Source organism: Epinephelus moara, chromosome 21 (genome assembly GCF_006386435.1).
Source record: "Epinephelus moara isolate mb chromosome 21, YSFRI_EMoa_1.0, whole genome shotgun sequence".
NCBI lineage: Eukaryota > Metazoa > Chordata > Actinopteri > Perciformes > Serranidae > Epinephelus > Epinephelus moara.
The window spans coordinates 30,436,766-30,453,442 of record NC_065526.1 but is presented as its reverse complement, the minus strand read 5'-3'; the positions used below and the strand labels follow the sequence as shown (position 1 = coordinate 30,453,442).

General features: G+C 40.3%; 1 protein-coding gene across 2 annotated transcripts in view; it reads right to left on the bottom strand.

The window, feature by feature from the left end:
- The window catches only part of LOC126382840 (receptor-type tyrosine-protein phosphatase N2-like), a 298,552-nt gene that overhangs the window by 224,327 nt on the left and 57,548 nt on the right, over positions 1–16,677 (bottom strand). For both annotated transcript variants that reach the window (XM_050032933.1, XM_050032934.1), the window contains 5 exons: positions 8,713–8,827; positions 6,936–7,080; positions 3,609–3,999; positions 1,270–1,569; positions 636–676 (listed from right to left, as the gene is read on the bottom strand). In XM_050032933.1, the coding sequence (XP_049888890.1) occupies positions 636–676; positions 1,270–1,569; positions 3,609–3,999; positions 6,936–7,080; positions 8,713–8,827 (992 nt within the window). The remainder of the gene's footprint in view (positions 1–635; positions 677–1,269; positions 1,570–3,608; positions 4,000–6,935; positions 7,081–8,712; positions 8,828–16,677) is intronic.

Below are 16,677 nucleotides of genomic sequence, written 5' to 3'. Positions count from 1 at the left end.
GTGGTCTTTTACAAATTTGAAAATACTGTAAGAATGTCACTTTTATAGAATTGGCTTCTTTATTTTATAATGTATGATTAATGTCTACATCAACAAATGTTAACCATAGAATCGTATCGAATAACATCGAATCGTATCGTTCCTACACTGTATCGAATCGTATCGAATCGTTCTGTATTAAAAATATATCATTTTGAATCGTATCGTAACCCGTGTATCTAGATACGTATCGAATCGTCTATCACAGAGAGATTCCCAACCCTAGTGATTACATTTTCACAAATCATCATTAGGTGTGTGTGTTTGTGCTACCATTAGAGGATTCTTCAAGTAAGTCTCTATGCAAAAGTCCCAAAACTTTATGAAAACTAGACTTGATATACTTTCCGTTCAACTGTATTTTGTAAGTCAGTTTCTCACAAGAATACTGAGTTCCTATTAAATTCTCAGGACAGTCACTTCACCTTTTGTACAGTAGCTAATGTCAAACACAATTTCAAGTTCTTTTGAATACTGCAGGCTGTAGGGTTCATTTCCTTTTCCTGGCAGAATATTACATAATTGCTGATAATGTCAGCCTTCCCTCTGACATTTAACATTTTTTTTTTTTTTGCTCACCACAAACTACTACTTACCTCGTCCTTCACATTATGCTCCTCCGTATCCGCGTGACGCTCTGTTGGGACAAAGAGAATAAATGTATTCAGACATTTTTGTGTTCATCAGTGAGAAAAATGGTAAGCGAGCAAAAGAAACTGTGAGGTTAACTGCACAGAGGTAAAAATGTGCACGAAAAGCTTAAAGCCACCTTTCCAAATTTCAAGGATGTTTTTAAATTGCAAATTAATTCTACATACTTAATTTTGGGGGGAATTTGCTCTTGTGGACATCAGATTTTTTTCTGTACTTGACACAAAAAAGAGAATCCGCAGAAATAATATGTCTGCAGGTTTCAAGCCAAACCACACACTGCCATATGGTTCATAATTTCTCGCCATTTTCAAGCTATTTGTTGAGCATTTTTACTTGGAGCATAAACCTTTTTTAGCCAGAGTGGTCTCAGTGGACACTGAACCACTAAAAGTGGCTGTGTTTATACTGAGCTACAGGGTGTCTATTTATTTTCACATTGATGTTAATGTTGCACTCTTGAGGCAAGCTCCTTTGTTTAATCCTACCCAAACAATTATATGTGTACTTTAGGCTCTCCAGCTTTTTCTCAACAATGTCATTGCATTAAGAACACAAAATGAATCACTACAAAATCACCTTGAAGTGCTGCCGGCATAATAGGAGTACTCTCCTGTGGTTTCAGTGTTGGAGCGTTCTCGAGTAACTTCTCGTCTTCCTCATCCCTGGCAGCCTCCTCTTCTTGTTCCAGCTCTCCCTCCAAGTCTCTTGGTCCAGGTCTAACGTGGGTGAGGCCTCTGTTTAGATTCTGGTCATGGTCAACCACCTGCAGAGCATCAGCTATCAGACTGGACAGCTGGCCCAAATCCTGAGGCGTCAAGCCATCCACGTCCACATGTTGCCTGACGACATTCTTCAAAACGTTCTCGATGAACCTCTCTGGAGGAGACACAGAGGTGAGAGAACAGTGAGTCAAACAAAGACAGTCTTTTTTTTGTTTTTTTTTCTTCTTTTAGAAAACACAGCAAGATAACTCTCCTGCTTCGGGGGACACTTTGTCTTCTGTATTTGGGTCTTGACGAGCAGCATTGCAAGTTATTCAGAGAAAAATTGCACCAACACTTTACAGCTTATTTGCTTTTTTTTTTTAAATTGTGAAACAAGACAAGATACATGTAAGGACACTTGAAATAAGGCTACATACATACATAAAGAGACATATGACATGACGAAACAACAATTAATGACTGGGTGTGTGAGTGCGTGGGTGCGTGCGTGTGTTGTAACTAATGAACAACAAATATAAATGGTGACAACGACATACATAATAATAGTAGTAATGATACTAATGATGATAATAAAAAGAAGTAATAATCAACAACAACATCACCATCATAGGCATTGAAGGGGGGGAGGCGAAAGAGAAAATAAACAAACAAATAAATTTAATTAAGTGAATAGAAAAATAAATAAATAAATGAATAACAATAATAATAATAATAATCATAATAGTAATGAAAATAAAAGTATATATACATACACACACAATAGTAATCATTATCATCATCATCATCGCCATCATCATCATCGTCATAATGATAATAATAAATAAATAATTAAACAAAGGGGGGATAAATAAAAGTAAAGGGAGGAAGAGAAGTGAAGGCTCTGCCTCGGATCCCCACGCAGCCACAGAGCAGGCCGACCCCCACCCGTGTCTGCTACGGGACGCAGAGAGAGTAGGCTACACCATACGGCAACAAAGACAGTCTTAACTTGAAAAGCAGGAACACTATAGGTTGTTTGTGAAATGCTTAAAATGTTTACTTTAGACTGAAAGTTCATACCAGAAAAATCTGTAGCTCCAATTACCTACCAGATAGTGTGATATGATTGAAAGCTCCCAAAGAGCCATTAAATGGCCCTTGTGGTGGGATTGTTTTGTCAACAACCTATGATTATGTTTTTAATCATGCAAAAAATGACCATAATGTCATAAAATGTCCGTACACAGAAGGAGCATGATGTTGCTCCTGCCACAAAAAGTTATGGGCCGTAATCTGAGTGACAATAGCACCATGTCAAAAATCCAGCCGCCTCATTCATTTCAGCAATACTGCTTCACTGGTATAGTTATATAAGTGCCAAAAACTGCAGTTCCTCAAATGGCCACTTGAGGCTGGCTGAGCAAGTCAATCCCAATAGATACAATAGATACATACAACTTAACAACGAAAAATAAACATGTTTACAGCCTGGAATAAAAAACACTTCTGGTCATTGTAACTAATTTTCCTACTCATGACAAGTGTACGGGGATGAATTTTTATATAACTCTCCCATTTATATTTTATTGAGGCTTAAAATTATGTATAATTAAGGGTGTGGCCCTTTGACTGACACGTGGGTGTTGTCTGTTAACAAGTGGCCACCATGGAGGCAAAGTTAGTTAGGTAATTGCAACCATGGCATATCCTCAGATTCACAGAGAATAGGCGTGGCTGCAACTGTTACTATTTCAGTGAGTTTTCAGTTCATGAAAGTGAACTGCAACATTTTGGTCGCCTAAAAGATCTCATTCAGCATTTAGCTGAGACCATCTGTTGGGTATTCTGTTTCCCACTGAATAAATTGTGTTTTAATGATTTTAAGCCAGTTCTTCTCAAAACTAGCGAAAACTAGCATTAGCATTATTGATCATAGACTGTAAATGCATCGTGCTAACCAGGCTAATAGCTAATGTTAGGGCTAGCTCCACCCTGTCATTCAAATATAGTTACTTCTGGCTCAAAAAAAAAAAAAAAACAGTCAAAGACAGTCAAAATGCCAAACTCGAGGTTTCAAAACGGTGGTTCATAAACCAATTTGTAACATCACGGTAGCTACAAGCTAAATAGAACAACAAGTGTTCTATTTTGTCTTTTACTTAATGATTTTCTGAGCTTTAAATCCATCATGGTGCACTTTAACACACATACCGTCCACAGACGTCAGAGGGTCCTTGACTGAATCCCCTTGAGTTCTTCCCAACTTCAGAAGCCTGGATTTTGAGGTCTCCTTTTTGAGCCCAGAGTTTTCTATTCCGTCGCTGTAGAGGGGCCTCAGGCGGGGCGAGGGGCCCGCCTGCTCCTCGGGGCTCATCCCCCCGCCGTGGAGGGACAGATGCCCGGAGAGATACTGCCTCAGGGCGCCAAGGAGAAGGTCACCCTCTGCTTGCGTAGCAAGGAGCTGGTCGGCTGGAGGTCTCTGCTTCTGCAGAGGTAAGAAAGATGAAAGAGAGGAAAAGCTGGAGGGAGACGACTTCTGAGCCGAAATCTGAGCCTTGGAGCGATAGAAGTCTGCAGGGATGCCTGACTGGAAACGATCACTCTGAAAGAAACAGGAAAGGCATGTATAATCACATAGAGTTCATTTAACCAAATGTAGCCATTCAAAACCTAAGCAGTAAACATAACTGTATGGTTATGTTATTATTACATCCTGATTCATGCAACACAGATCTGATGTTTTATTGGCACTGTTGTTGGCCAAGGGGTTTAAGATACTGACTATGAATCGCAACAAGCCTGGTTTAAGTACGGCCTTGTTGCTTGTCATTCCCCATCTTTCTCCCCTTGTTTCCTGACATGTCACTGTCTAAATACAGTCCTTAAATAATGAGTGTAGATATGATATGCATGTGAATGCAAAAGATGTTGCTGAGGTAAAATGATGCAAAGTCATCCTGCCAGAGTGGCTTTGGGTTACTCTGCTATTTTACGACATTATATTGTGTTTGTGCTCCATTTCTAAATTTCTTACAAATACTCCTGGTCAAAATATAACGCCTAGTCAAAAAAATAGATGCAGATTTTTAAAAAATATATATCATATGTAAGGTTTATTTATTTAATATACCAAGAGATGTGACAATTTATTCTGTAAATTAATATAATTCAATTAAAAAGATATACAAAAACAAATTTTAAGATGTATACAGATGAGGGAAGGTTGGTAGGATTAGCATTTATTCAACCTTTATTTAACCAGGAAGTCCCATTGAGATTTTTTTTTTTTTTACAAGAGAGAGACCAGACCAATGTAGCAGCCAATCAAAACGCATTTAAAATGCAACAAATACAACATATAATACTAACATCCAAAATAATTCAGACATAGTAGCCTCTCAAGAAAAACAAGCACATGTCTCTGTCAACACATTCTTTATGATGCCCTCAAATTCACTGATGGACATAAGTGTTTCTAATTTTAGGTTTTTTTTTTGAGATTGTTCTATGTCCAAGGTGCGTTTTTCCCAGATCTGTTAAAACCAGGGTACATTGCAAAGCTTAGCTGGTAACTACCAGAGCTGGCACACAGAAGGGTGCAGAGGGTAGTTTGTTAACTAAAAACTGTACTACAGATTTAAAAGAGAATAGACATGTGCATATATGTAAACTGGGGGGAAACAATATGTGCTCCCACTCGATTTAGTCACAGCATTTTGATAAAGGAGCCACATTTTGCTTTAATATTAATGACTTTCATCCAACATCTCAGCAAAATGATTATTGACATGGAAATAAAGCCCATTTTGGAAAAACAAGTTATTAATCCATTTATGCAATCATATTAACAGATCCATCAGCAACAACAAAGGCAAATTGTCACTGCCGGCTCCATTAACGCCCACCTGGGAGCACAGAAATGGCACAAGCCTGACTAACGGTAAAATTATCATAACAATAGCAACATAGACAGTAAAGTTCCTCACAGCCCTCATACTTCTTTATGATTTGTATGTGCGAGGCCCCTTCTGGTATTTGTCACTGTCTATATCTTTATTCATCTATGTCACGCAGTCGGTGCAGTTTATTCCACTTGTGCCCTCGGGGACCCCTTCAGTCATGCTGCTCCTTTTCGCTTCCACCAAACACGTGAACCTGGGGAGAAAAGGCCACAAGCCCGGAGCGACGCCTGCAGGCTCCACGCCATCGTGCTCTGTGAGGTACAATCCCCCCAACGGGAGGAAGGCCTCTGCCATTCAGCCGTGCTCCGCTCCCCTCACTCTGAGCGGCGGACACGGTGGAGGAACCAGTCACGTGGAGAGTTATTAATTAGAGCGGTGAACTCCTGAACTCTCAGCTGGTATTATTCAGCTCATAACGGTCATGCTGGGAGAAGTCATCAGTTAGGATGGGGAAGCGAGAGCGGAGTGACAACGAAAGATGACACCAGACCCCCCGTTGTGAAGGTGCGTGGGTTTGTGTGAGTTTTTGTATGGCTGGGGAGTTGCTGGTTGAGTGTGTGTGTGTGAGTGTGTACTGCATGTGTATGTGTAAGCACTTTCTTTTTCAACAGAGGCAGGTGGCTGTGAGAGGAGGGTGGGGCAACATGCAGACGTTGGGGTAAAAACAAATGCCCCACCTGCTCTTCGCCCTCTCAAATTTGAAACAGGAAGCAACAGGAGCTGAAGTTTATAAAAGCTTACTGATCGTCAGTCATACGTTTTTACATGCTTATGCATCATTGGCAGTATAGAACAACATGGATAAAAACTTAACTGTATCCCTATACATCATGAGGGCACAATATAATATAATATTATTCAATTTACTGTACTATAATCAGTCATTAATGGATAAAATAAACAGATAGGAATTTGCATTTCTGGCAAATCCATTGAATTAAATACCTATGAACTGCCACAAAACAGTCTTGCTCACTGATTTGCAGCCTTGCCCACAACACCCATTTGTGCCAAAAGAACGACTATATTTAGTACAATAAGGAAAAATGCCACATTTTGTTTTGAAGCTATTAGCGATAAGCTATAAAACTTAGTCTCTTGATGTTTTGTAATCTTTAAATTTAATACATTTGTGTGAAAAGTGTGTTTCTGCATAAAACATTGAACCCCTGGTGTTGTGCTTGAAGAACATACGTACAATGGGGTTAAAATTTTACAATTCAATCCTACTCATCCTTTAACAACTACCGCTAAGTGTTGAATGCTTTATATTCAGAAAATGTTTAATAAACACTTGTGAATAAAAAGTTGAATTGGTCAGATCTTAATCATAAATGTAAAAACAGTGCAGAAATCTAGTTAAAACTGAGGTGATAAAGAAATACTATCGTGGTATTACATTTTTTTTGTGAATAATATTAAAATAATTGGCTGCATATAAATTTAATATTATATATGCCAAACAGTATCAATATATTGTGATAAAAAACTGATAAAACAAAAAGCCCGCAATACCACAACACAGAGACTCACAGAGATCCAATAGAGGCAAACATATCATCCAGATATCCCTCACCTTGTCAGGGGTGCTCAGACCGGAGGCAGACGACGTCTTGGGAAGGAGGCCGAGACGTTGGAGGTACATCTGCAGATTTCTGCTGAGCTCCACCTCCACCGGCTTCACCCTCTGGTCTACTGGGTCCATCGCTTCAGCTGCAGGCCTGTGGGAGAGAAACAGGAAGGAAAGTGCACATCACTGTATGACTGTACACCAGTACAGCCATCACGTAATTTAATTAATATACACTGCTGTGTATTTCCAACACGTTACTGTGCTCTCCAAAACCGCTTTCTTTTGTTATAGCTTCACAATATTTTTAGCAAACCACAAGTCATGAGCCACGTTTTCCTCTTTTTTGTCATTTGTCATTTTGTCTGGTACGCAGAGGCCTGTACTACGATGCAAGTTCAACATACCCAGGATATCTTTTGGTAATCTGGCTTCAATAAACCTAACAACCATAATCCCAATCTATTTGTAAGCGCATTCACATGAAAGGGGCAGTGCTGTAGCATATGGTCATGCGTACACATGGACAAATCTACTGGCAGCAGGGCAGCATACTTTACAAACAAAGTGCAATATGAAAAAGTAGACAACAAAGAACTTAAATACATAATCAGGCTAACAGCTTCAAATGCAAGAAAGAAAGCTGACAAAAAAATTACAGACTGTGTGAATGCTGAAGTAACTCAGCTTATAATATCACTGCCACAAGTAGATCCAACTATTAATGTATTTGTATTCCATTAAATTAATGTGTTGTTTAGATGTATTCTATTTTAGTCTTACTCTGTGAGCAAATACCCACCCTCTGCAATAATAAAGGGTGCCCCTTAATGTAAGGGGTGGAACGGGGTGTTTCATCAGACTCTTGTGGAAGTGGCAGCTACTTTCCAAAGCGAATCTAGTATATCCCTCATATAAAATCTGGAGGTTGGAGTGTTGCTCTGCTCTCAACAGTCTGTTCTTTTTTTTTGTAGTTGTTGTTGTTGTACTATATTCTGTGTTACCCTTAGGACATGTGGTTTAGGGTTTAGAATGAGATAGCAGCTTCGGATAATAGGGTTTAAGCTCAGGTGAATAACAACAGATAAGGCCAACAGATGTTGCTGATGATGTTGTTGAAAGATGGTTTTATTGATTTACTTATGGATTTAATGGATATATTGTATGTGTTATCGCCAATCCACTTGAAAATGAAATAATTTTTTGTTCTGAAATAGTTGTGCAACCCTGTTCGGTGGAGGTGCAGATGTTCCTCTACATCATCAGTTAAGAAGAAATACAGTAAGAGCTGGATGGCTATTACCATCTGGTAACAACCCTGCCTAGATTAAGAGTACCATCTGCAATGGAACTGCAACAAGGATGTATGATTTAGGAAAATATCCGTATGGATCTTAGGGTACTGTAAGTGTTTGGTGGAAACGCGGCTAATATTACCAAGGTGATGTACCCTGGTAAGAAGTGAACCACCACTGTACCTCTGAAAACACGGGGTTAAACCTAAAGTTACCTTGCTTACCTCATATTAAAGGCCTCAGGTGCACCAACGAAACATTTGAACATGGCTCTTAGTTTTGACTTAACCTGGGGATAGGGTGGCTAACTTGTTAGGTTTAAAATAAGTCTGTCTTTATTGTTGTGAACCTGTCCAACTTGCATTAGACCCACCAAAGAGCAACATAAGGCTCCCCTAACACTCATGGACCATAATGGGGCAGTGGCACATCTCAACAGAACCCAATGGCCCAGAGCTACTGATGGGTAAACTGGGTAAACATCTGACCTGCTGTCAGGGTTGTAGACAGCTCCATTCTGCTGTGACCTGAGGGGAATCCTCCTCAATTTGGATAACTCCTTGGACAGATACTGCTGGGTGGTGTCATCTTCCCAGGTCAAACCTACAGACAGAAACACAGAGAACCTTTAGAACCACACCACAGAGGAGGAAGGTCTGTACCTGCGTGTCTCAAATGGAAAAGAACGTATTCTCAATTGAACTACACTGCAGTGAAGTTCTCAAAAAGTGAGTTTTACACCTGAAAAAAGTCCAGCTGAGATGCAGTAAGTAGGAAAGAAGGGCGAGAAATTGCTGAGCGTGCTGTAATTTCCCTAAACTCATTAGGTCACTCATTAGCAGAGGAGACAAGGCAACAGCGGCACGTCCTCAGAGACTCTGGTGAGCGGCTGGCTGTTTCAGTGACTAAGCAGAAAGCATTTCTCTCTCCTCCTCCTGCCACAGTTCAGTTGTACGGGCTTGATGAGCTAATTGGAAATTCACTGTACCTGAAACTGTTAACCAGCACAGTTCAGAGTGAGTGCTCTCTGGTATTTATATCACCAACACTTGCATGCAGCAACTACTGTTAAAGCTGAATGGATAACACTCGCTCTACTTTGTGTCACCTGATTCATCTTAAATGTACCGAGCTTCATTGGTTGCATTGTGCATCAATCGTCCTCATTTGATTTAACTATCATATTCTGTATCACTGACAAAAACTATTTGTCTTCTCTGCTGAAACAAGTGCACAAGAGGACAGATTGATGAGCAGTTTGGGCATTTGTGTCTCTTTTCTTCTGGGTAACATTTTTATTACCTAGCTGTCAAACTGTCTCAGCACCAATGTCAGCCAGACACTCCTGTGCATTTACTGGCAAATGAAGAGTAACAGCATCAGTAACAAAGCAAAAAAAAACAAAAAAAACAAAACATCTCTCCTGCATTTCAGCAAGTATACAAAAGGACAAGTTTGATGAGCTGCTTGGGCATTCACGTCTGTTTCTTATGCTTAACATGCAGCCAAACACAGCTTTTTGGCATCAGAACAGAGCAGCAGGCGCCAACACCAGATGGGGTAGCGGAACAAAATGTTACCGGAAATATGGCTGCGCCGCGCAAAGCACAACATGAACCGAGGCATTTGGCAGATGAGCGATGACGTTCCTGAAAGATTTGAGTAATACAGACTGCAGCTCCAGATGTGATGCCACAAGATGTGGGTCCAGAGCAGAGGACGCACTCGTAAAATGAGAAGGAGAACACCACCGCTGTCAGCTGTAAGGCCTGTATCTCACGTTCTCACAAGGTAAGGAGATTCCACATATAACACATGAAACTTTTCAGGGGCTTTAAAATCAAGTTAACTCATTATATTGTCTAGCATATACATCTTGTGGACATATATGATGTACTGTTTTAGTATGAGGTGCCCCATCCTCTATATTTAGTGCTATAAGCCGCTGTGTGAATGTTTTAATTTGCTACTGTCAAAACCTGCAGGTCCAAATTAACTCCAACATGTTAGCATAAATAAAGTAAATACACAAATATTATTATGGGAACAGATATTTAAAGTTTCTCAGTTTGTCTGTCAGGAGCATGTAATCCTCCTTCACCTGGACTGAAAACATAAACATCACTAGAACTGGAGTTACAAGGTTACACAGCTTAACATGGTCATATGTGTTTGCACAAAGCTGTTTTGGGAATAGTTTCAAGTCAAACTATGATATCAGAACGAATATTAAACATAATTGTCCTCAAAGGGAGAAACAAGTCTCCGTAAGATATGTCATGCAGAATTTTTCTGAAAATCAATGGAGAGACTCATAAAGAAATAATCCCTCTAAATCATCACACCTGAAGTGTGTGCTGGTGTTTTTTTTACTGCAGAGACTCTGGCCTCTGCCTGTCTTTTCTTAATTTCCTATTATTTTATGTGTGCGGGACATTTATTGGCGTGTACCCTCACAGTGCTCAGGTGAGGTTGGGGCTTTATAAAAAACAGCAGGCATCCAAGGGACACAGTGCAGGACGAACGCAAATACAGCACGGCGATATGCCAAACGAGTGAATCTGGAGTTGGTTTTTACTTTCACTTTCGCTGGTGAGCGTGTTTACAAAAACTAACCAATAATCATGCATAATATACCAGCAGTGGGATTCGCCAGAAGACTCACAATACGATATTATCACGATACTTAGGTTGTGATACGATATTACTGCTATATGCTAAGTATTGCGATACGATATACTGCAATATATTGCGATTTCTTCATTTTTTTTCCAACTGCAGATTATTTCCCCAAAGGAAAACTTTGTGAACATCAATTTTACCACGCAAGATAAAGTTTTCAGTTTGTTCATCTGATGTTTATCTGGTTCAGCGGCTAATGCTATCTCTGGATGGTGGAGTGTGAGGTGAGAGAGAAAGATTGATACTTGGTGTCCGTGTATCAATACAACATCGCCACACAAAATATAAATTTAAAGCTTGTTCAGACTGAATGTAAAGCAGATTTTGGAAGTAGAGACTTGGCAATGCAGAGGCAAGAGAGAATGAAAATTTGCCCAGAGGAACATGAAATGAAACAGAAAACACATTTGCTTGAGTTTAAAATGTTTCAGTTTGAGGGAAAATTCAAGTTTATCTGGAGGCTTTAAAAATCCGTAACAAGAGGAACTAGAGATTAATAGCAGAAAGACGTAGAGCTCTGAGTTCAGTCAAAGTCTACGCTGTCACACAAACACACACACAGATACCCTGCAAGCACATGTCCAACATTCACTCTCTATTATCTCTGTTTTGGTCCCCACCCTTCCCTCCTAAGAGAGATATCTGGCTCTTTATCTGCTAAATACTCCACTATGTTCAGTATGTGTTAAACTGCATCTGTCTGCAGTTTGCTGCTCAGCAGGTAGTGTGCGGCTGCATGCTGCGGCCGAAAATGACACTATAAGAGCTGTCCAGTGAACAGGAGCAGTAAAGTTGTGAGCCCGACAGCTAAACAATGAGCTGAAACTCCCTCAGAGTCCTGCATTGGGTCAGGTACTAGGTGACCTGCAAGAAAGGTGATTATCAGGAGGTAAATGCTGCCCAAATAGAAAACAAAAAAATAAAGAAATGGTTAATGTCTTCATCTCTTCAACCTCCACTACACAATGTTAATGTAGATATATTTCTGTCAGGAGTCTGAGTCCTCCTGAACGAGACACTACCGCTGCCGACATCTCATTATACTGCTGATGGTGGACCAACAATAACACATTCTCTAACAACTACATCTACACTTCTGCACTAATTAAATCAGCTCGAGTCGTTACAGAGCGTTTCAGTACCAGGACACTTTCTTTAGACCCCATGCAAAATGAATTACGACACCAACTGCCACGAATCAGGCACAAGCCTCACTTTAACAGCTGCGTTGCGTGTCAGGCCAGCTTTTGCCATCAAAGAGCCATAAAACGGAGCCTTTAATGGCAGCCATGGTGGCTGAGAAAACGGGCGTTAGCGGCGGGTGAACAGACGGCATCTGACACGACAGGTTAATAAACGTTGGAGCCCCTGCCAAGATATTCAGAGTGACTCTACGCTTCTCACAGACTGAAACCACCCCGGAATTGTGGGCAGGAGGCTGCCGGCTAGTTGAGGTGATGCTTCCACATCTCAACAGCTGACTAAATGAGGTACAAAAGGGCTGAAGACACCGGATGTATTAAGAGCCAAGGCTGGCATTTTTAACCAGAAGGACCAAAAGCAAATGAGTTTCAGTTCCTAGATGGACAAAAAAATGTGAGCAGACAACAGTGAGGAGGTCAGAGGTCGGAGCATTCGCACCTTGAAAAAGTATTCACAAAACTGTTTTAGAAAAGTTCCAGAACAGTAGTTCTGGTACAGTAGTTTTCTGTTCTTCCCTTTGTATATTCTGACTAAATTATGCTTTTGTGCTTGACAATCACCAACGGCCGTATTCACTTAGAGTCACAGTAATTACAACCGTGGGCAAAATCATAACGGGCACAGATTTCATCAGTTTTAACGCTTGATTATCAAGACCACTTATGCAAATCTAATTTCCAAAACCTGAAGTGCAACCCACAGTCACGGCAGTGTCACTCAGCAAGGTGAGAGAGCACATTGAGTCGTGACAAATCCTGACACCTTAACAACAAATCAAGTTGTTTGTCCTCTGAATCTACCCATACAGTAGGCCCGCTCCAAAAATAACTGAAATGAGCAGCCGCACAGTGGTGACGGGTGTTTTTGGCTTGTCAGATACATTTGTTTTTTTGGGGTTTTTTGGGTTTGCTTAAAATGCAGCATTTAATCTGACTGGTCAAAGGGTACAGGGTCCTGCCTTCCATTTCCAGCATAGCTCTGTGTGATGGCCACATCTGCCTAGTGCTGCTGTTTGCTGCTGCTGCTGCTGTTTGCTGCTGCTGCTGCTGTTTGCTGCTGCTGCTGCTGGAGGGACATCCTGGCAGGTTGGAACAAAAGATGCACCCCATAAAGCAGAACTCTTAAATACAGGAAGTGGCCAATAAGAACGTACCAAGTAGTCGCCACATTATGCATCATTGTGATTTCTAGTTCAGAGATTTTGTTTATTTCCTTAGACTAGATTGGTGCTTTTGTTTTGGTTAATGGCTATAACATTTATAATGGGACTAACTGTCCTGTTTTTTTGTCCTAGTTTATGAAAGAAGTGTAGTTTAGGTGTTAGTGCTTGTCTTTGTGTTACCCCTTTATTTCCAGCACATTCTCACTCTGACCTCGTCACATATTGACGTTTCGGTCATGGACTTTCCACATCCACATACGATGTGAAAGGTACCCAGGGAGCGTTGGTTGTGGACATTATGGGACACCGTGTCAAGCCTGTTACATGCATTGTCTTCTTTCAAGATTCACATCTGTTTTCACAGGATATTTAGCGTTTGCATACAGTCTCTTTCAAAATAAACGCACTACATCGGTACAACACCGGGAATTGTCTTTTTTTTTTACTTAAACAACAAATGCAAGTGGTTGGGTTTAGGAAAAAAACACATGGTTAGGTTTAGGAAAAAAGAACAGAGTTTGGCTTTAGAATCTTACTGGACACGAACACCGCTCTCTTGGGCGAAGGTTGGTGTTTGTGGGACCCATCCACCCCAGTCGGACTTTTGCCACCTTATCTTTCATTCTTGTCCTGCCGCTTTTCCCCCTGATGCCACCATGCGGCAACCGGCTGCATATCATGCCGATGTTAAAGGACGCCTTTTTCCGTTGGTTTCTGATGCCACAAGTCACTGCCCAAGCGCCAGATTTTGACTACTTCAGAGTGAAACTGGGCTCTTATTTCAAACAGCAAATATAGATGTTCCCCTTTGTGTTAACATATGTAAAAGTAAGCCTTGTGAGCATAAACCTCAGGCTTTAGGCCATTTTGAATACTCTGTTTCCAACATTTTGATTTTCTACAGTGGAAAGTGCAGTGACCAAACCCAACTAACGAAGGTAATGAATACTAGCCCATCAGAGGGAGAGTAGAGTGAGTCATGCCTTCGCTATACTGCAAATCTTGAACTCCCTTCCTGGAGGACTAAAATGTAGCGTTTCAGACAGAGGGTGAACACAGGTGTTCCAGCACGGACACTATAATGAAAATACAGTGTTTTTCAAATATGCATGTACAAGCATGTAGACATGTTCTCGTAAAACCCAAAACATAAGTATGAAGGTTCCGTTTAGTTTATTGTTTAATGGGCCCATAACTTTGTTGCGTTTTTTTGTAGTTTTCATAATTTTTTAAGCTAAATTAAACACTCTTTTTGACTTGTCGTGCCTGCCAGCTGGGTCCCTCACACTTCGTTCGACGGAACATTATGATCTGACCCTGGTAATTTGTCGCTCAGTATTTTTTCAATCATTTTAAAGTTTCCTCACTGATATCAGATAATAATGCTAATGTTTTGATTACCTTTAAGTCTTTCTATCAGAGCTAGTACAGCATTACTGTTGGACTTGCTGAGTTCTGTTTTAGGCAGTTTGAGCCGCTGACAGCATGGCTAGTAAAGCAAATGCTTACCCTTGAAAAACCTCCCATGGACTTTTTGTGAACATTGAACAACTAATCTACAGTTTGGGTTTACTCTTTGACCAAACACTTAACTGTAATTTTACCAAAATCCTATTCGCAATGTGTTATGTTACTTCGTTCTAAGTAAGTAACTTAAATGAAAAAAAAGGAGCTTATCAGACCTCTGTTGCCCGCTTCTCATATCTGCTCACTTCTAACAATATCCATTGGAAGACAATGCTGTTTAGTTTATTTTTAAAATGTTGAATGTCTTGAGCACAACAAACAAAATTACACCTTTATTGTACTGAGGAGGAGGCAGAAATCTAATGGGTGGAGATCTCACAGCCTGGACAATAAAACCATAACTACAGGTATTGCTTTTGGTGAGCTGACCCTCTGAGAAGCAGTTTTTGTAGATCAATCATTGTTGCAGAGAAGCCACACAGACACCTAATAATATCAAAACACAACAGATAGCCGCTTTAAAGACCCTCAGAGGTGGTGGAGGGAGGTCAAGTAGGGTTTCAGTGTTGTGCACCAACTGGAGAGGAGCGTCGTCGCTGTGGACTAATAGCAGCTCTGACCTTGACTTTTTTAAATGGCTTCACACCTGCAGGGCATTTAGTTTGCTGTGAGAGTAGGAGGAGGCTCCAGTGTGTTTGTTAATGTGTGTGTGGGCGAATGGAGGAGGGAGGGAATGCAATCCAACAGCTGTCTGAAAAATGTAAGCTATTAGAGAGAGAGCCAACAGATTCTCTTATTTTATGATTATTCCAGTTTATTACAATTTGGATCTTACTTTTTTGCAGTTTGGGCCATTAATAACAATAAAAAGTTTATTGCTAAGATCTGGCAACACAAAGAGATCCCCAAAAATGAGTCTGACAAGACAAGAACCACAAGCAGTCAGTCAATAAGACCAACTCCAGATTTGCCAAAGTTAATTTGAGAAAGAAAACAGATACTAACTGTAAATCACGGCCCGAACTACAAACCTTTTTGACCCACTGTGCTTACCATAGCCTTGTCAGCCAAGTCAAGAAGAAATTATTATCATGGGACTTATAGCCGAGACAATTAGTTAGTCATTTATTAGTAGCCGAACAGCAAATTAATTGGCAACCATGCTGATAACTAGTCAGAATGCATAATAACTAACATTTGTTGTTTGTTGTTTTTTCATGTTTGTCTTTGGGTTACAGATGGTTGGATGGACCAAAAAATTTAAAGACATAACCTTCAGCTTTAAGAATCTGTAAATTCAGGAAATGTTGTAGTCTAAACTATTAAGCAATCAATAAAAAAATAAAGAGAAGATTCATCGATAGTGAAAATAACCATTAGTTGTCGCCCTAAAGTAAATGTAGAATATGTAGAGTGTAGAGTGGTTTCTGGGCAAACTGTTTACAACCAGGCTGTTTGTATTTCCTGCCCTGTCTGAGCTTGTTGTAAACTTTAGACCTTAGAAATTAAATGATGGACGACGATACAAAAGGATCCATGTTGTTATTACAGGCATGAAAATTGGTCAGGGGTGAAAAAGGTGAGAAGGATACAAGACCCGGCACCTGCTAGGGGGTCCCGGGGTTATGCTCCTCGATTGTTTTTTTGGTGGAAAAATGAGCTTCCAAATGCTCATATCTGATTTCTTTTAGATTTACTCTAGTGGTGGTCACACGCAGAATTTTAAGATTGCACAAAAACAAAAGTATGAATGTATAATTAAGTGCAAATAAAGTATCTTTACATGTTCACATATGTTGTATAAGAGACGAGACCAGGGGCGGACTGGGACACAAATTCAGCCCGGGACATTCAGGCGCACCAGCCCACACACCGGCCCACAAGTTTCTACCTATAATCCTTTATGCTTGTACACACTACACAAACGCTGTCCTCAGAA